Below are 20,220 nucleotides of genomic sequence, written 5' to 3' on the forward strand. Positions count from 1 at the left end.
CCTTGCACAGCATGCCCTCCCTGGGAGCTGGTGGGCGTAGGAGGAGAGCTGTGTTTTCTGGTCTCCTCCCAGTGCCTCTTCTGGGAACCTGGATGATTCTCTAGTCTGTTCTGAAGCCAAAGGCTTGATGAAGGAAGGTCTGGCTCCACAGAAAGCCCTTTGTCAGTGTAGCCCAAAACAGATGATTTTTTTAAACACCCTGCATTGGTATTTACTTGTTTTACAGTGGTTTGAGTCCAGCCAATGACACTGGAGCCAAAAAGAAGAAAAAGAAACAAAAAAAGAAGAAAGAGAAAGGCAGCGAGACAGATTCAGCCCAGGATCAGCCTGTGAAGGTAACAAGGAGGCTCTGTTTTCTTGCTACTGAGAGTTGATTTTTCAGATGAGAAAGGTTTGGGGTAAATGTGTAGAAACGATTTAGATTGACAATGTCCACTGGTATTACTTCAAGATGGAGGACTTGGATCCCTCTGCCACCCCAGACCTAGGTGATGAATCTGCTCTCATACCTTAGGACACAGCAGGTTAGACACCGACTCCCAAGCATGGTGTCCTCTGAGGTGCACAGGTACACACTGCATGTAGAGCTGTGCAAGGTGCTGGGTGGAGCGTAGTTACGCTGCCCCAGCCCCTGTTACCTAGAGCAGTGGTTCTCAGCCTTTTCCTCTAAGTCCCCACCCCTGTGGGAATATGAGGCCTATTCTTTTTAAGGCAGACCTTTATGTATTGCAAGCATTCTCCTAATCAGTTAACTGCCACGATATTTTGAATTTAATTTAAAAAGGTCCTCCGCTTATGGCATACAAATGGTTAATGCATAGTCATTGTAATAAAAACCATGAGTCGCAAAGTCAGTTTCCCAGTTCCACTACCTAAGAACCACTGGCCTAGAGTTTTCAACCTAAGACTGGACCTGGAGGTATTAGCAAGGATTGTTTTGTTTTATAAATAAAACAACATTTAAAAAAAAACAACACCTATTATTTCATGTTAGTACTATCCTCTTTAAATATATTTTTAAAATGTAGTTTTACAGAGAGAGGGAGAGAGAAAAACATCGATGTGAGAGCTTAACTGGTTGGTTGCCTGCCATACACAACCCAGCCAGGGATGGAACCCGCAACCTGGGTGCGTTCCCTGACCAAGAATTGAACCAGTGACCTTTTGGTGTGCAGGATGACACTCAACCAACTGAGCCACACTGGCCAGGGTTAGTCCTATCCTCTTTAGAATAGATTCTGGGGGAAGTTCATACATACCCATAATTCCTCTTTTAGAATAGCCTCTCAAAAAGTTTTAAGTCTCATGAGAAATTTGGTCTCATTCCAATCTACCTAAACTTCGTTTCATGCCTCAAATGTTATACTTCAGTCTTCTATCTTATTGAGATATGACTTCAAGTAATTTTTTACTATTTTCAGTATCAAACCCCCTATGGAAAAAAATACCATCATATTGACCACAGTGTTGGCTAGGTTCTTGCCAGGCACTTGAACATCCCTACAAGGTAGGGGGGTCTTCCCGTTCTAAAGATGAGAGAGTTGGCTTACCTAGGTTTTTCAGTCAGGAATCCTAGCCCAAGCCTATGCTTTGGCTTTAGGATTTTTATTTTTATTTTTGTTTGTCTGGGGATGGGTATTTGGGTGACTCCGGGGGCTGGCGAGGGGGGTGGAGGGGAAGGTTTGACCTTGAGCCTATATCAAAATGGTTCTCTTTGAAATTAGAAAATATTAATAGCCGAAACCGGTTTGGCTCAGTGGATAGAGCGTCGGCCTGCGGACTGAAAGGTCCCAGGTTCGATTCCGGTCAAGGGCATGTACCTGGGTTGCGCACATCGCCAGTGGGGGGTGTGCAGGAGGCAGCTGATCGATGTTTCTCTCTCATCGATGTTTCTGACTATCTCTCTCCCTTTCTCTCTGTAAGAAATCAATAAAATATATTTAAAAAAAAAAAGAAAATATTAATAAAACACCATTTACATAGCTCTTCCATTTTCCTCTTTATAAAAGTGAAGTAGTTCGTTGTAGAGAATTTAGGGGAGGAGGAAATCATAGCAAGAGGAAGAAAACTAAAATCACTTATAATCCTGTGGACGAAAAAGGCGCCACATACTAAACCTGACAAGCTCAGGGGAGGCCTGCATGGCGGACCTTACAAGCCCAAAGACCTAAAGTAACCACATAGGATGGTTTGAAATTAAAACTTTCTCACTGGCCCTAGCCAGTTTGGCTCAGTGGACAGAGTGTCAGCCTGCGGACCAAAGGGTCCAAGCCTGGGTCGCGGGCTCAGGCCTCAGTAGGGGACGTGCAGGAGGCAGACAGTCAGTGGTTCTCTGTCATCATTGATGTTTCTATCTCTCCCTCTCCCTTCCTCTCTGAAATCAGTAAAAATATATTAAAAAACAAAACAAAACAACTTTCTAACTGAAAATGAGTCATGGTGGGTAGTCATGTCCTAGGCCAGTATCTTCCTCGATAAATCTTTACCTTAACTGAGCTTGTCTGATGGTCTTTTTGCATCTACATCTATGATAACACACCTTTTGTAATTTCTTTCCTTCCTCCCTCCTCCCCCACTGCACCAGAGCAGAGACCACAAAATCCCTCATTGTTATTGTTATTATGTTCACTGTTAACTATCCAATACCCGCGAATGTAACAGTATGTGTTTATTAGGTTTACTTTTATCCAGGCCCAGAGATTCCCCCACTTTCTCCCACTTCCCTAATCTGTCGCCAGTGGATTTTATGTAACCCCTTACACTTCCTCCTGTGATTGTAATTTATAAAATAAGGTACAAAACTGCCATTCTCTGGAACATTTTCTCAATCAGTTGAGATTTTGCTTCCTGGCCTTGGTCGTCAGTTTAGCTCAAGTAAATTCATAAAAATTCTCTACAGGCTTAAACGTTGTCTTATGTTGACAACCCTAACTCCCAAGGCAATGTACGCATGTTGGTTTATGGTCTTCCTTTCCTTCACAATCTAATGGAAAAAAAAGGTAGTGTTAGAAAAAATTATGCACATTTTTATAATTATAAGCCTGACATAACCAGAAGCCATAAAAAAAATGACAAATTACAACGTATTTATAAAAGTCAAAAGACAATTTTTAAAAAAAGATAAACAATAAACTGGGAAAATATAATATATGAATCAGTCAATTTAAAATAATGAAATGAGCCGGAACCGGTTTGGCTCAGAGGATAGAGCGTCGGCCTGTGGACTGAAGGGTCCCGGGTTCGATTCCGGTCAAGGGCATGTACCTGGGTTGCGGGCACATCCCCAGTGGGAGATGTGCAGGAAGCAGCTGATCGATGTTTCTCTCTCATCGATGTTTCTAGCTCTCTAGCTCTCTCTCTTCCTCTCTGTGAAAAATCAATAAAATATATTTAAAAAAATAAAATAAAATAATGAAGTGAGTAGCCAGTTCACAAAGAAAAAATGTAAATGTTTAGTTAATATATGAAAAGAAAATTATACTTACAATGAAAGAAATGAAAATTAAAGCAGTATTTTTTTTCCTCCTAGATTGGTAGAAATTAAGATTTGGTAAATTTTATTATGAGAGTCTGGAGAAACATGTTCTCATAACACTATTTATTGGCTTATTAACCCATTTTTAGGGGAAAGTTGACAATATATATTATAATTTCAAATGTACATACCTGTTAATCCAGCAGACCTCCTTCCTTAGAATTTATCCTGCAGGGATACATATCCAAATGCGCAAAAATAGACGTACAAGAAAGCTCATTGCAGCATGCTTGTAAGACTGAAGAACAAAGCCACCAAAATGCCCATTGGTAGGGGGTTGGCTAAATACACTGTGGCCCATGCACAGTAGTTAGAATGGGCAAGACTTTTTGGCCACATGGGTAGGTCTCTTAGACATAGTGTTTAAGAGCATTTTGTAGAATAATACTATTTGATCCAATTTTAGTTTTTGAAATTGTGTGTGTGTGTGTGGAGCTTGCATGTAAAAAAGTCTGAAATTACAATTGCCTCGTCTCACTCTACCTCCAAATTAAGACTGTTGATGACAAGGATTATATTTGAGGGATGGGATTGTTGGGTTTTTACTTTCGATATGGATTACACATTCCTGCATTGTTTGGAATTTTATACTGAACTTGTATTCTGCCATCAAACATCACAAGAAGGGGAGAAACCCTGCAGGAAACACCCCCCATCATATTGCTCATCAACGACTTTCTCCAGTTGTACAGTATGTGACCTCTGGGATTGGGATAGAGGAATCATATCCCTTCTTTGAGTTGTATCCCTTCAATATATTTTGTTTTTTTAATTGATGATTTCAAGGAGAGGGAGAGAGAGATAAAAACATCAATGATGAGAAAGAATCACTAATCAGTTGCCTCCTGCATACCCCCCACCGGGGATCAAGCCACAACCGGGGCATATGCCCTGACTGGAATCGAACCATTACCTCCGGGTTCATGGGCTGAAGCTCAACCACTGAGCCACAGCAGCCCCGCAAGCTGTACTCCTTTAACTGTTGACCCTATAATTAATCAAAAGTGCTTATTAACATAATGGACCTTTTCTCTCCCCGACTTTGTCTTGTCTAGATGAACTCTTTGCCAGCAGAGAGGATCCAGGAAATACAGAAGGCCATTGAACTGTTTTCTGTGGGCCAGGGACCTGCCAAAACATTGGAGGAGGCCAGCAAAAGAAGCTACCAGTTCTGGGACACGCAGCCTGTCCCCAAACTGGGTATGTGTGTGCTTTCTTCCAGTAGAGGGTGGGAGGCAAGGGGTGTGCCTTAGCTGTGCTAAGGGTTCCCGTACTTAATTTGTGAGGACTATATTGTCTTGGAGCGCCTTGGGGGTTATTTTTAGAGGGTAGTCTTGAAAGTGCGGTATAGAAAAGGCTATTGTTCAGGGACCTTATCATTGCACAGTAGCACACTGAAAACAAATAATGGTTCTTTTAGTCCATCATCATTCAGTACAAAGCTACAAAGAAAAACAATGCATTGGCACATGATGAATGGGGATGTCTGCCCATGAGACTGTCTTCCCACATAGATTTTATAGAGAGACTGTCTTGTTTATCTGGGCAAATCTTTAATCATGGGATGGCGAAATCCTCAGCCTCTTCCCCTTATCGCTTGCAAATGCATGCTTGCTAAATACAAAGTAATTTGACATTTTACTTAACGATGATGGTTCAACAACTGGAATACCATATGCAGGTTTGGTTGGCATCCCTTAAGAAAGTTACAGTGAACTATTGAAAGGGCGGGATAGCTAGAAAATCTAAAAGGGTTCCAGAAGAGACTGGACATAGCAGAGTTAGAGGTACCTGCTGAGACCAAGCTACAGCTAACCTTGATGGCTAACTTCAGAGGGTTGCTCTTGACAAAAAGTTTCCGGAGTGGTTGTGTCAGGATTCTGGGCCCATTGATAGCCCAACTCCTGTTTTCTATGTGACTGGGAAAGTAAGTCTGTTGGGAAAAAATGTGTTTTCCAACACCAAAAGTGAATGAGCTTCAGGTGGTTCATGTTACTGCTCCCTCCAGAAACAGTGTGATTTGACAGTGTGTTTGGTGGGGAGGAGGAGGAGGGCAGGGCCAGGGCCAAGGACTGGTGAGGGACAGCTGTGCCCAAGGAGATTCGTGTACTCCAGTGGTGGGGAGTACACAGTTCAGAGCCTTGCTATGCGAACTGGTTCTCAGACCGGCAGGATGGGCATTGCTTAAGGGTGTGTAGAGAGGCAGAATCTCAGGCCCCACTCCAGATCTTTAGAATCAGAACTTATAGGGGGTTGTGTCCACTTTGAAAGTGTCAGAAGCTCTGCTCTAAAGCAGATGCAGTTCTTGGGCAATCCAGAAGTAAGCTGAGGTCGCCCCTGCAGGCAAAACACTGCCTGGATGGTCATGAGCCGTGAATCAGCAAGGAGGCACTATTCCAGAACCTGCCCCAACCCATCCACCTTGTCTGTCGGGCTGCCGCAGTCACCCAGGTCCCAGGCCCACAGCTTAGCCCTCAAGCAGGGCTTTGGGTCACAGTAATGCTGTTCCTAGGGCATTACTGGTAACCAGTTCCGGTGACCTCTTCCCCGGAGGAAGAATGCAGAGAGCCAACGTGCTCTGCCTCTAAGCGAAGTGCATGGGGAGACGTTGTGTGGTGACTGCCGGATATCTTGGCTCGTTATCAGATGGGGTTTTGGGTTTGGGGTTGATTTTATTTTTCACTGGGAATTTGCAAATGATAACTTAATTCCTTTTTTTACAGACAGTGGAACCTGGGGATGAAGCGAATTAAGTAATAGGCTTCTCTTCCTCTTCAGTCCAGTTATTCTAGTTTTTCCACCTGTAATTATAGAAAGTGCTACATTTTTGTTGTTGTTTGTTTGTTTGTTTTCAGAAAGTTCGTGAGAAAGCCACACAGTTGCTCCCAGGCGCCCTGATACACTCAGGAAGGTGCAGCGATGCTCAGGCTATTTCTTTTGAACATGCCTTCTGTGCAGTGTATGGTGTGGGGCTTTGTGGAAGAGCAGTCGCTCTGAGCATCTGATCAGTCTGCCTTTTAGGTCCATAGCCAGTGAAGTCCTTGTTTCCGTGAATCAGCTCATAGAGTACCAACCACGGTACTGGTGTCAGCTGCTCTGCGTGGCAGGTGCTGCCCTCATTCTCCTTGCGAGCGCCCTTCGTGTTGTGCGATGTCTAGCTAGTTGCCTTTATGTTTTCCACTGAAATGAGCTACTGATTGTAAAATTCAAATATATTAAGTGAGCCACATTTTTACCACTTCCTACCTTGTTGGGACTGATATAAACTGTTTTTCACTAAAGAGACCTAGAATTCTTTAGAAGTTTAAAATCACCCATTTAAAGGCCTTCTAAACAGCAAGTGTTTTAGGCTATGTAACAATTCTGTGTGCTCCCAAATAAAATTTTTAAACTCTTTTTTTCAGATCATATTTCATTTTTATTTAAAAATATTTTTAGCCGAAACCGGTTTGGCTCAGTGGATAGAGCGTCGGCTTGCGGACTGAAAGGTCCCGGGTTCGATTCCGGTCAAGGGCATGTACCTGGGTTGCGGGCACATCCCCAGTGGGAGATGTGCAGGAGGCAGCTGATCGATGTTTCTCTCTCATCGATGTTTCTGACTCTCTATCTCTCTCCCTTCCTCTTTGTAAAAAATCAATAAAATATATTTTAAAAAAATAAATAAAAATATTTTAAAAAATTTATTGATTTTAGAGAGGGATGGAGGGGGAAAGAGAGAGAAACAAACATCAATTTGTTGTTCTACTTATTCATGCATTCATTGGTCGGTTTTTGTATGACCAGGGATCGAATCCGCAACCTTGGCCAAATCAGGACGATGCTCTAACCAACTGAGCTACATAGCCAGGCTCATTTTACTTTTTTTTTTTTAAATATATTTTTATTGATTTCAGAGAGGAAGGGAGAAGGAGAGAGAAACATCAATGATGAGAGAGAATCATTGATTAGCTGTCTCCTGCACACCCTACACTGGGGATCGAGCCTGCAACCCAGGCATATGCCTTTGACCAGAATCGAACCCAGGACCCTTCAGTCCACAGGCCAACGCTCTATCCACTGAGCCAAACCGGCTAGGAGTCATTTTACTTTTTAAAAGTCAACCTATGTCGATTTCATTTACCAGCTCTTGCCACAGAACTGTGCATTCTAAGATTTCATGAACAAGTGGTGAAGGAGTAAATGGAAATGCTTGTTGCACGCAGGACCTAGTAACCAGCCTAAATTAAAAGAGTTGGCCTTGAGATTATTATAATACAGTCATGTGCTGCACAATAATGTTTCAATCAAGAATGAACCACAGCCCTAACCGGTTTGGCTCAGTGGATAGAGCGTCAGCCTCTGGACTCAAGAATGAACCACATAGCCTGGCTGTATGGTTCAGTGGATTGAGCATCGTCCCATGGACCAAGAGGTCCTGGCTTCGATTCAGGTTAGGGCACATGGCTGGGTTGTGGGCTTGATCCCCAGTAGGGGGCGTGCAAGAGGCAGCCCATCAATGATTCTCTCATTGATGTTTCTCTTTCTCCCTTCCTTTATCTGAAATCAATAAAAATATATTAAACAAAAAAGAATGGACCACATATGCAGTGATGGTCCCATAACACTATAATGGGACTGAAAAATTCTTATCCCCTAGTAATATTGTAGCACAATACATTGCTCATGTATTTGTGGTGATGCAGGTGTAAATACACCTGCACCGCCAGTTGTATAAAAGTATAACACAAGTAATTGTGTGTAGTACATAATACTTGATAATAATAAATGACAATGTTACTGATTTATGTATTTACTAAACTATGCTGTTTATCGTTATTTTAGAGTATACTCTTTCTACTTATAAAAAAAGTCGTTTGCTGAAAACAGTATGCAGCATTATGCTGAGAGCAGCCTTCTACGTCTTGTGTTTACCACATCTCTTGATTCCATCATTTTCTCTTGTGTTGATTCAATGCCGTGTTTTGCGCGGTTTTGTGCTACACAGGCTGGTAGCCAGGAACAGTAGGCTACACAGTAGGGCCGAGGAGTGTGGTGGGCCGTCCCATCCAGGTTTGTCCGATTGCGCTCTGCGAGGCTCGCACTAGGAGACATCCCCTAAGGGTGCATTTCTCTGCTGCAACATGTCCCTGCTGGTCAAGGTGCATAACTGACTGTACAGTGGGGAAGACCACGGGGATCTTGCCCATGAAATCATTTAGGAAAATAATAATAGCAAAAAGAGTCTGAAGTTAAATGTATTTTGGAAAAGATATAAGTTCAGTATACGGAAAAATAGACTTGCAGCTAGATAAGATGAGAGTAAGAATCCTTAGTACTTTCCAAGAACCTGGCCCTTGGCTTTGCACACTCAGGTTTTATGTGGCAGTAAATGGGAGTGGATTGACTTATATTAAACTACTTCACAAGGGTCACTTTATGAATAAACCAAAAGGCCGGTTTCTAAACTAAGGGAGAAAAATATCAGCTCTCTCCTAAACAAACCTGCTGGGGAGCCAGGTTGTAAATAGGTAGCCGCTGCCTCTGTACTATGTCACCCCCCAGTGTTGCCTGTAGTTTGCAGTGTGTGACCCTTAGCATGTTGGTAAGGTTTCATTTCTTGAATATTTTCCCAGAAGGTGGTACATCTTGTGGAGACGGGGAGCTTGTCTTTTCCTGGCTATATCCTAGTGCGTGGTGTCCGGTGCACATTGGTGTTCAGTACATGTGTTGAGTGAACGAGTTGGATGGTTAGTGCTGAAGGTGCTGTCCTCAACTCATAGCCACAGTTTGCCATTTCTACTTCACCTGCCCCACAGATATGCCACTGTTACACATTAGAATCATCAGTTCGGGCCAGGGGTTTGAAAGTCAGTAAAAGCATGAATGGAGTGTCTAGCGTATGCAGTGTCCTGTGCTAGAAGCGAACAGTGTACTGAGCGGGTTCCTTTTGAAGACTCGCATTCTTCCAGGTGTGAACATAAGCTCTGAATTGTAGAAGCGAAATAACTCCAACAGACACAATTGAGTGTTTGATGGCCAACGTTTATCAAATGACTGACTCGGCCTTGGGTGGGATTCAGAGCTGTGTCTCCTCAGCACCCCAAGCACTCGCTACACATTCCGCAGAGGAGCGGTGTCTGTCCAGGGGTGGGGGGGTTGGGCGGGGGGTGTTGTGTCAGAGCCTAACTTCCCGGCAGCATTGTGTGGACGCGGTGATTCAGCCCAAAGGCCCTCGCAGGACTCTAAACACTGAGGACCCGAGTTGGCAGCAGCCGTTAACTGGCCACATTGCTAAAAGCTAAGGCTGGCAGGGCCAGGATCCAGCCTGGCGCCAGATGCCATCATCTGCTTCAGGAATGGGCCCAGTACATTGTTGTTGCTGTTGTCACAAAAGCAGCTTTGTTACTACTTCTTCTAAATTCATCGAGGGTGATGGGCCAGGGCCATGACAGCACTCTTTGCACCAACCAGGAGGCAGGAAGCCAAATTCGTCAAGATTAATGTTTGTCACTCAGTAACCAGAGGGAGATATAAAAGGATTTCCAAAATACCAACCACCTTGAATCCAGTGATTGTTCTGAAGTTTTGCCATGAATTGGCCCTTAGTTAGGGGCCAAGGGAAGCTGGAGAGATGGTCTGCAGTTGCCAGGCACGGAGTGTTCTTCAGATGGGGGGCTCCTGGGGACAGGAGGAATTTGTTCTGGTTGATTTTTGAACTGAGCTCCTTCCCGCCCCCAGGAGGCAGAGGGTAAGGCTCATGGCTGTGCTCTTCTTCTAGGAGAAGTAGTCAACACCCATGGTCCCGTGGAGCCTGACAAAGACAACATCCGCCAGGAGCCCTACACCCTGCCCCAGGGCTTCACCTGGGATGCCCTGGACCTGGGGGACCGTGGCGTGGTGAGTAGTCCTGGGCCGGCCACAGGTGTGGATTGGGCACTGTCACAGAGAGCCCAGCAGTCATGTGGGGACAGCTTCTACCCAAGCCTTCTTCAAGGACTCTCTTACGAGCTGAGCCAAACAGGTCTGAGCAGACCCCCCACATCTACTGCCTCTGGGGCCCGCCCAAGACCACAGAAATAGCACTTGGCTTCTCTGGCAGGTTGAGAGTTTACCTCTATAGCTCTTCAAGGTGGATATCCTTTTTTCAAGCTTTCTTTCTTTTTTTAAATTGATTTTAGAGAGAGAGAGGAATGGGGGGAGAGAGATGGGGGCGGGGAGGGGAGGGAAACCGAGAGAAACATCTGTCGGTTGCCTCCTGGATTCAGGGCACATGCCAAACCCAGATCCTAGGCATGTGCCCTGACTGGGAATCGAACCGGCGACCCTTCGGTGCATGGGATAGTGCCCACCCAACTGAGCCACTCTGGCCAGGGCCACATTTTGCTTGCTCGTCCATTCATTCATTCGTTCATGCACTCACTCCCTTGTCTTAACGAGGCGGTGTTGGTTAGTTGGATGACATTCTTGGTTGTCTGTCACTTTATGTACTTGAGTGTGCCACTCTACCCCTGTGGCTCCGTTTTCTATTACAACTGCGATGCTCATTTCAAGAGTCCCTGCCCTGCCTGGGATGGAAAGGATTTGTGAGATTAAATAGTTTTTGGTAGTTTGCCTTGTCCTTCTGAAAAGCTTGGAGCCCCAGGGTATCAGAGTTGGCCCCCATCTGGCAGAATACCCCTAAGGCAGCGCCTGTTTCTCTACAGCTGAAAGAATTATACACCCTCCTGAATGAGAATTACGTGGAAGATGATGACAACATGTTCCGATTTGATTATTCCCCGGAATTTCTCTTATGGTGAGTGTAAGGGCTTTCTTATGGTTCTGGGCCAAGGCAGAGAGCAGAACCACACAGAGCCTCAGATTTTTCGTCCCCACTGAGCCAGCCTTTGAATGGCAAGTTAGTGTGTAATTTCTGAGTTCCTGCGTCTGAAGGAGACTTGCTTCCAGTGGAGCTTAGCATCGAAACCTTATTTAAGATAGAATGACTGGGTGAGGGAGATTTTGTGGAATTGTTACCCAGAAGAAAAGATCATCTACTGTATGGGAACTTTATGTTAGAAGGGAAAGAGCAATGAAAGCTACTGAGATTTAAAAAATTAAAAAGGGATCATTTTCTATCCAGTTCCTGAGTACGCTCGGTTGTATGAGAATGGCCTTGTGTGGCTGAACCATCCATCATCCCGGCCACATTTCATATCCAGGAAGGTAGAGGAAGGAGGCTGAAGTGGAGAGGCTGGAATGTAGAGGGGATGGAGGAGGGAAAGGGAGACGGGCAAGCAGAAAGAGGGGAGTGATGGGGCCTGAGGGCAGGTGCAGACCAGTGCTTCAGGGGCTCCATGAGTGGCTCCCAACCAGGAGAGCCACTGGACTCAGAGCCACGGAGGCCAGTTCTCTGGCTTAAGCTGTCAGAGTGAGTGAATACAAAGAAGTTGGATCGGATATAAAACTTCAGTATGACAGCCTTGGATTGGGTGGGTAAGTAGGCCAAGTGGGCTGAGCAGCAAGAAGGGACTATGACTCAATTCCATTTGTGTCCAGGAGGGCTTGGCCCTAACGGGAATTTAGGTGCTAACCCCCAGGGAGGTGGTAGCAGAAGGTTAGACCCAAACTCAGCTGTGGACCCCAAACAGCCCGCCCTGCCTGCTGGCGAGCAGCACCACAGCCCCTGTCTCTTCTAGGGCTCTCCGGCCGCCTGGCTGGCTCCCCCAGTGGCACTGTGGGGTTCGAGTGGTCTCAAGTCGAAAACTGGTTGGGTTCATCAGCGCCATCCCAGCAAACATCCACATCTATGACACGTAAGCACCAGGGCCATCCCCCAACTCCCACATCCCTGCCATCCTGCTGGGGCTGGGAGGGAGAGGAAAGAAAACAGGTACACATCCCTTCCACATAGAAAGGGAGGGTCCCACGAAGGGAGGGAGCTCAGGCCCTGGAATAGAGATTCGTAGTAAGAACCGCCTGTTTTCCTCTCAGTTGTTGCTGAGTCTCTTGCCGGGGACCTGGGCTGGAAGAGGCCTCCCTGAGCAGGAGCGCAGCGTGTGCACTTGCAGGAGCACAGGCTGATGCATTTGAGCGGCTTCCGCAATGGGCCGGAGCCAGGGGCTCTCACTCAGATAGTCCCGGGGCCTTCGCGCTCTGCTCTTCATTCTCCCTGGAAATGCCAGGACCATCTGCCATAGTCTTCTAGGCTTATGGGTTGTGGATTCTTGGTGTCAAAACCCTTGCAATCCTAGAATACCCTTGACTGACTCTGTGAGTTTCCCTATCTGCTGAAGGTGGGGCTCCCCCAGCCTGCCGCTACAGACTCATCAGGGAGATGCTGGCAGTGCCTTCAAATAAAGCAGTTTGCTTGAGTCCCACTTAACCTTCGGAAGTGGAGTCTGGGTTGTGGTGAGAGCAGCTCCCTGCCGGGTGCAGCAGGGCAGTGGGAAAGGGCCCAGGTGCCCGGTGGTGGCAGAGCACGTGCCTGTACTGCAGGCCTGGTCCCTGCAGGGTGGCTGCACGTGCTTGTAGGGATTGCCTTACCTGTTCAAAGCCTTGTCACGTATTTTCTCCCTTTAGAGAGAAGAAGATGGTGGAGATAAACTTTCTGTGTGTCCACAAGAAGCTGCGTTCCAAGAGGGTGGCTCCTGTCCTGATCCGGGAGATAACCCGGCGGGTTCACCTGGAGGGCATTTTCCAAGCCGTTTACACTGCTGGGGTGGTATTACCAAAGCCTGTCGGCACCTGCAGGTACAGTCTCTCCCTGCAGGCCCTGGGGTACTGGCATGTCCGCTGTAGTGGAGGAGCTGTGTCACTGGCGGTCACATCTCTGCCTCAGCCCAGTGCCCGAGAACATCTTGCTTCTCTGGTGTCTGATAAGAGGGGCTGTGGGTACCCACAGGAGCAGGTGGGAAGCATGGAGGAGTGCAGTTAGGAAGGGCAGACTGGAAAGTACATCGTGCCCTTCCCAAAGGGATCAGCCATTCTCCGCACCTGTTCATTCCTGCCGTTTGGAAATAAGAGGTCACTCTGCTATGGTTTTGTTTTGGTTTTTAAGGAAGCCCAAATCTGGATTTTTATGGTAAATGTCCGAAAGTTGAATGGTTGGCTCAGTTTTGTTTTGAATATTGTGTGGGCCAAAGAGAGCATGTCTGATCCCCGTGTGACCCAGGGAGAACCTCTGAGTCAGAAAGTTGTTTGAAACAATCAGAGTCTGTGCCTTGAGAACTTCAAAAGTAAAACCACCAGGCAAGTGCAGCAGAGGAGTGGGGAGGAGGCTAAAGATTTGCAGAGAACTGTAAGTCCTTTATGTCGTTCCCATTGACTTGGTTCCAGGAGTGGGGCGTGCTCTTCCCAGACAAATACTGTAACAGGAGTTGCTTTTGAAATTGACAAAGAAAAAGGGAGAAAGAATCCAGGAAGAGCTCTGGGAGCTCCACATTCGTTGCAGGGTGGAGGGTGTTGGAGAGCAGGACAGTGCCACTGGCTCAAGAGATGTGTATCTCTTGTGCCACCTGCTGGCCATCTGGGGATCTCCATGCCCTTGCCCCTTTTTTTTTTTTTGTGCATTGCTTTGCCGTTTTATTTTGTAAATTTATCTTTATTTTTTTTAATATATTTTATTGATTTTTTACAGAGAGGAAAGGAGAGGGATAGAGAGTTAGAAACATCAATGAGTGAGAAACATCGATCAGCTGCCTCCTGCACACCCCCTGCTTGGGATGTGCCTGCAACCCAGGTACATGCCCTTGACCGGAATCGAACCTGGGACCTTTTAGTCCGCAGGCCGATGCTCTATCCATTGAGCCAAACCGGTTAGAGCTGTAAATTTATTGTTGAAAAGTCATTTTTCTCTGATGGGACTTGGCGGAATCCTCTGAGGACAGGACATTTGTGTCCCCGCAGGTACTGGCATCGGTCCCTAAACCCACGGAAGCTGATTGAAGTGAAGTTCTCCCACCTGAGCAGAAACATGACCATGCAGCGAACCATGAAGCTCTACCGACTGCCAGAGGCCAGTGGTGCTCCAGGGCCCTGGGCAGGGGGCAAGAGAGAATCGAGGAGCAAGGCTTTGGGTTGGGGGAGGGGTCAGAAAATGGACTCAACCCATAGTTTCCAGATTCCTGACTTTCCATTTCCATTGTTTTCTATCGCCTATAGCAAGGGCTTTATTTTAGTTTGACTTCCTCAGTTCGCCTGCACCTGGGCTAGCTTCTCTGTTGATGGGCTCAGAGAACATCTCTTTTCTGCAATTTTAGCCTAAATGTGCCTAAATAGAAAGACGAGTCCTCTCCCTGAACTGCAGTACCTCCCAGAGCCCAGTGTGACTAAGCCATAGAGTGTCTGCTGCCCCCTCTGCCAAGTCAGGTAGAGGACGGAGGACCGGGGCTGTGAGGGAAGCCCAGATTTCTAACTCCAGTGTCCCCACCCAGACTTCGCCATCAAAGGATGGGCAACCCGAGTGAGCTGGTTTTCTCTTCTGGGCCTCAATTTGCCTAGTTTCCCAGCAAAGCAAGTGTTCTGTGCTCTCTAGGTGCAACTGGCTTCAAGGTCCTAATGGGTCTTCCGATCGCTTCTGTTCCCTCAGGCCTCTTCCAGGCAGCGGCACAGTTATTGGGTGTTTGCTTCTGAGAGTGCTGCCTGCCTGGACCTGATTAAACCACTCAACTGGATTAATCACCCTGGGATCAAGCTAACCCCCCCCCCCCACACACACACACTGGATTGGGGTCATTCGTGTCCGATTTTGAGAGACTGTGGCAGCAGTTAGACACTGTCCAAAAGAAGCAGATTCGGGGGGCCGAGTTTCGGTTATTATGACAGAGTTGTTCTGATTTCTAGGTCGTCGTCGGAGAGCATTCTTAAGGTGTGTAGCAACCAAAGAATGCCTCCAGGCCTCCCCGCCTTGGCTGCGGAGCCTCCGCATGGCTGCTTTAGGGTCGCTGTGGGCGCTGCCTTGTAGAAACAAGTCACACTGCTCCCCAGCAGCATCAGGATTAGCAAGGAATTTTAGCAGTGACAAGTCCTGAAACTGCTATTTTAAAAGCAATGCCTACACTGGGAAGCAGTTACATCAGGCACTGCCTGAGGTATATAAATTATAACTCCACCCTGTTGTCGGATTTGGCTGACCCCACCTTTCCAGATTGAGTCTTTGGGAATATTCTCTCAGTCCCAGTATAACCTCAGAGCATCACATGGCCTCATTCCACTGAAGCCCTTTTTCTGTGTGAGGTTAAATTCCAGGGAATCAGTGCTTTTCTGAACTTAACTTGCGTGAGTGTTCTGTTAGGGGACGACTAGTGCAGTGGCATCCAAATGGACAAGATAAGCACCCAATGCAGATCTGGGCCCGGGGTCTGCAGTGCCTGCAGCTGAGAGCCGGTCTGTGAGGTGCTCTGAGTCTATCGGAGAGAGACCAGCATAGGACGAGATCCAGCTCAATGGGAGGAGGTGGTGAGGGCTCAGAGGAAAGGAGCCAGGAAAGTCTTCGTGGGAGCCCAGGAGCAGCACTGGACTGGGCCTGCCCCAGCACACCCATCGGGCGATCAGGGTTTCCTTCCACCTTGGCACTGTTCACGTTTTGTGCTGGGTAATTCTTTGTCATGGGGGCTGTCCTGGCTTTAGCAGCATCCCTGGCTTCTACCCCTCAGATGCCAGCAGTACCTCTCCTGCTAGTTTGTAACAACCAGAAACGTCTCCCGGTGGTGTCAAATGTCCAGGGGCAGGGAGCCAGGGAGGCCGACTTGCTCTGTTGAGAACCACTGAACTAGAGGGACAGAAGGCAGTCAGAACAGCCACCCGGTTCAGGGGTAGATCGTGTGCTCTGTGTTGGAGTTTGGAACAAGGGAGGGGTGTGGCGGGTTGTGTTTCTTAGGAAGACGGCCTGGGGCATGTGGATAAGAGGTTGAAGCCACAGCCTTAACTAGGAGGGAAGGGGCCAAACGACCCTGGAGAAGCAAGACTTGTGCCTGAGTGGATATGGACAGTGGGGGAGAGGGCGTTGCCAAGGGTGACCGAGGGTTCTGTGTTGAGGGCCTGGGTGGATAGATCTGAAGTCGGGTAACAAGGGAGACATGGACGTTTCTGGTGCCTATAGGACCTGAGAGGAGTCAGGATGCTCATAGCACATCTGATGCTGTTTTGTCTCTCTTCCTTCCAGTCTCCCAAAACAGCTGGACTGCGACCAATGGAAAAAAAAGACATTCCAGTAGTTCACCAGCTGCTCACCAGGTACCTGAAGCAGTTCCACCTCACGCCAGTCATGAGCCAGGAGGAGGTGGAGCACTGGTTCTTCCCCCAGGAGAATATCATCGACACTTTTGTGGTGGAGGTGAGTGGGGAGGGCTGTTCGGGCCTCTGACCATTCACAGAGCGGCATCCTCCTCAAGTGGCTAGGGTTCCCGGCCTCGGTGGCTGAAGAACCAGTTGACGGGCATGTTGGCACCCTAGACTTCCTGACCATCCATGCTCGCTCCTCCCTAACGACAGGGAGTTGTAGTTTGCATTTGCTAAAATGATCCCTCTGGCCTTGCTGTGAGCCTTCTCCCTCCCGCCACCCCTAGTCCCCATTGATGACAGACTGCGCCCCTTAGTCAGGGAAGCCTGCAGTCCTTGCCTGTCGTGGCTTGAGGTAGTGCCGGTCAGGCACTGGGGACACACGTCGGGGGAATGTGAGCCACAAGAAGTCTCTGGGAAGCGCAGGCCAGGAAAGAGCTGGCAGACTCAGCCCATGCTCTAGCCTGGATTTTCCTTCTGGCTCTGTCCTCAAGGGCCCGGCCAGTGTACTTCCTCCTCCCTGCATATTGTTTCAGCTTCCACCCAATTGTTTATCGGGGCAGAGCTGCCTGTGGGTGACGTGAGAGCAAGAGAAAACCATGTGTCCCCAGCTTACAGGATTCCCGTGCATGTGTGACATTGCCTCCTTTCGCTGTCTTCCCTTCAGAATGCAAATGGTGAGGTGACAGATTTCCTGAGCTTTTATACGCTTCCCTCCACCATCATGAACCATCCAACCCACAAGAGTCTAAAGGCTGCTTATTCTTTCTACAACGTCCACACCCAGACCCCTCTTCTAGACCTCATGAGTGACGCCCTTGTTCTCGCCAAAACGGTGAGGAGCAGACTGGAGGGAGGGGCAGCTCTGTGGGGCAGTGGCAGTGGAATGGTGGTGAGCACAGCTAGGGATGTAGCTGCCCATGGGCCAGGGGCTTTGAGCCTACCTTGTCCTCTGGCTCTGCGTAGGGAAGAGCCCAGCAGTTGTCAGCCAGCAGCTAGAAACTGGGAGGGAGCAAGGAGCATCCACATGAAGTGAAGGCATTGAACTCCTCCTGATTTATTTCAGTGAGTTTCGTTCTCACGGGAGGCGCTGCCAAGGAGCCTGAATAGCCAGGCCTGCTCGGGGAGGAAAGGGGTCCTCCTCACGACCTCCCCAGCGTGGGAATGGGGAGATTGGTCTCTGTCGTGGTGAGTCATTGGAGCGCTGACTGTAGAGCTGGGGGAGGGGCCAGGTGTCTAATACCCAAGAAGTCGTCTTCAGTCAGTCCTTCATTATGGGTTCTGCCTGCAGGGAGCCCAGCCCACTGTGGGCCAGCTAGACCAGCGGTCGCAACCTTTTGGACCTCAAAGACCGCTAGTGGTCCGACCGCTGAGCTAGACGATGGGTAGTCCAGTCCCTGCCCTGGGAGAGCTTCTGATCAAGGTGGTGAGGTGTAGGAAGTACCTTCATCATAGTCTCAAAGCAGCGCATTGGGTGTGCTGAAGTCACAGGGTGTACACTGAAGGCCTACGAGGTGAGGTGTCCAGGGAGTGAGGGAGCAGTGCAAGTGCGGACAGGAGCTAGCTTCCCCAAGGAAGGGGTTCCGGGCTGGGTCTCCAGCGAGGACTGTGGCAGTTACTCGAGTATTTCAGGGACGTGCCACAGGAGCAGTGAGGACGCAGTGGGCTTGGAGGCTCCCTGGGGAGAGGCAGGTAGGATGGCCTCGGTGTCCTGAGAACCGCCACTAGCGAGCGGGCGCTCTCTGGAGTTGGAATTCAACAGGAAGCAGCCAGAGCTACGAAGGAAGATTGCTCTGTGGCTGCCTGTGGGATGGCTCTGACAGGATAGAAAAGGGCAGGAAGGTGAGGCAGCTTTTACCCCTCCTCACCTGCTCTCTTGCTCCTTGTTGCTGTACAGAAAGGGTTTGACGTGTTCAATGCACTGGATCTCATGGAGAACAAAACCTTCTTGGAGAAGCTAAAGTTTGGCATAGGGGATGGCAACCTGCAGTATTATCTTTACAATTGGAAGTGCCCCAGCATGGGGGCAGAGAAGGTAAGTAAGCTACTGGGCCTGCCCAGGCCAGGGAGTTGGTGGAGCAAAGGCAGGGCCTGGGTCTGGGATCCAGCATCAGTCTGGGCCCTTGCTAACTGGTGTTTGGCCCCCTGAAAAGTCCCCTCCCTCTAATGGCCAGACTAGTGAGGTTGGCAGAGGGGATGGGCTCCAGAGCCACAGAAGCAAGGTTGTCTCCAGCTTCTCTTCCCGCCAGGCGAGTCACTTCCGCTGGCTGGGGCAGGGCATTTGGGACTCAGGGAACCCTGCAAGTGAATTGCCCACTGTTCGCCAGGAAGGTTAGAGTCGAGGGTCGAGGGCTTTTTCCTCTGCTGGCTGCTGCCCTCATCCCAGCCCTTCTTCCACCCACCTCGGCCCTTCTTCCTCCACCAGCTCCAAAGGGCAGCCCAGGACCATGGTGTGGTCAGCAGTTAACAAAGTAACTGCTGGACGGAGAGGCCTGCTGACCAGCGCTCGAGACGCTGGCAGCTGCTCTCCTCTAAGGACATGATAAATGTAAAAGTTGAGCGTGAGCCTCGGCTCGCTGTGCGTCTGCTCCCACGGCCAAGCAGCGCTGTGGGCTCAGCCATTTGGCACTTCAGGTCCGTGGGGAAGTGGGAGAGGCTTCCAGCAACTGTCAACTCAACTCTGCCTCTCCGATTGGCTCTCCTAGGTTGGGCTGGTGTTACAGTAACCAGTTGCCAGTGAGATTCTGGATAAAGCCACTGAGAATTCAAACCAGGAAATGGAATCCCACCACTTGTTGGTCCAATTTTCACAAACGTGAGAATCCCTGGCAAAGGGAACAGAAGTGAACCGGCTTAACCAAACCGCCACTGAACTTGACAATTGTTTTGCGATGGCGTAGGCTGCGTGATGTCACCTCTGGCCGTGTCTCTGGTCTCCCTGTTTTCCAGTTAATCACATCCTTATGCAGCCATGATCAAGGGAATGTAACTGCTGAAAACTAGCTCGTGATTGGCATATTATGGAGTTAACGGGTGAATAATAAAAGTATATATTATATATATATAAATATTTTAAATATCTTTCATGTTCCAAATGTACAAGGATGTTCGGTCTCTAATGAAAAGCTGAATTCAGATCATTCCTGAAAATTAGAATCAAGGACAGGGCCAGACGTACACATTGCTACAGTGAATTGTTCTCTTCTGAAAGCAGGTATCGGCTTTTCTTGGGGGAGCAGGAGGAAGAGGATGTGGGCAGTTCTGTCCAGTTCCCCTTCTGAATTGGCTGGAATGATTGGCTTTGAGAAGGCAGAGGAAGGTGGAGGGTCTGTGCCAAGCTGTGGGGAGGGCCTGATCTCACAGACTGCAGGTGGCATCCTTGGTGGAGCCAGTCCTACTCAGAGGCTTTCCCGCCGGCCCGGGCCTTTTCTGCATTCAGTACGGGG

The 20,220-nt window shown here is 48.3% G+C and overlaps 1 protein-coding gene across 3 annotated transcripts in view; it reads left to right on the top strand.

The window, feature by feature from the left end:
* The window catches only part of NMT1 (N-myristoyltransferase 1), a 35,642-nt gene that overhangs the window by 12,879 nt on the left and 2,543 nt on the right, over positions 1 to 20,220 (top strand). For 2 of the 3 annotated variants that reach the window (XM_081109969.1, XM_081109968.1), the window contains exons 2-11: positions 227 to 335; positions 4,591 to 4,735; positions 10,293 to 10,411; positions 11,218 to 11,309; positions 12,193 to 12,309; positions 13,076 to 13,246; positions 14,402 to 14,510; positions 16,659 to 16,829; positions 17,442 to 17,609; positions 18,672 to 18,809. In XM_081109969.1, coding sequence (XP_080966095.1) covers positions 227 to 335; positions 4,591 to 4,735; positions 10,293 to 10,411; positions 11,218 to 11,309; positions 12,193 to 12,309; positions 13,076 to 13,246; positions 14,402 to 14,510; positions 16,659 to 16,829; positions 17,442 to 17,609; positions 18,672 to 18,809 — 1,339 coding nt within the window. Of the gene's footprint in view, positions 1 to 226; positions 336 to 4,590; positions 4,736 to 10,292; positions 10,412 to 11,217; positions 11,310 to 12,192; positions 12,310 to 13,075; positions 13,247 to 14,401; positions 14,511 to 16,658; positions 16,830 to 17,441; positions 17,610 to 18,671; positions 18,810 to 19,479; positions 19,835 to 20,220 lie in introns of those variants that run through there. The other variant, XM_081109970.1, reaches the window with a different exon arrangement.

This window comes from Myotis nattereri (assembly GCF_964212035.1).
Source record: "Myotis nattereri genome assembly, chromosome: 16".
In the NCBI taxonomy this organism is placed as follows: domain Eukaryota; kingdom Metazoa; phylum Chordata; class Mammalia; order Chiroptera; family Vespertilionidae; genus Myotis; species Myotis nattereri.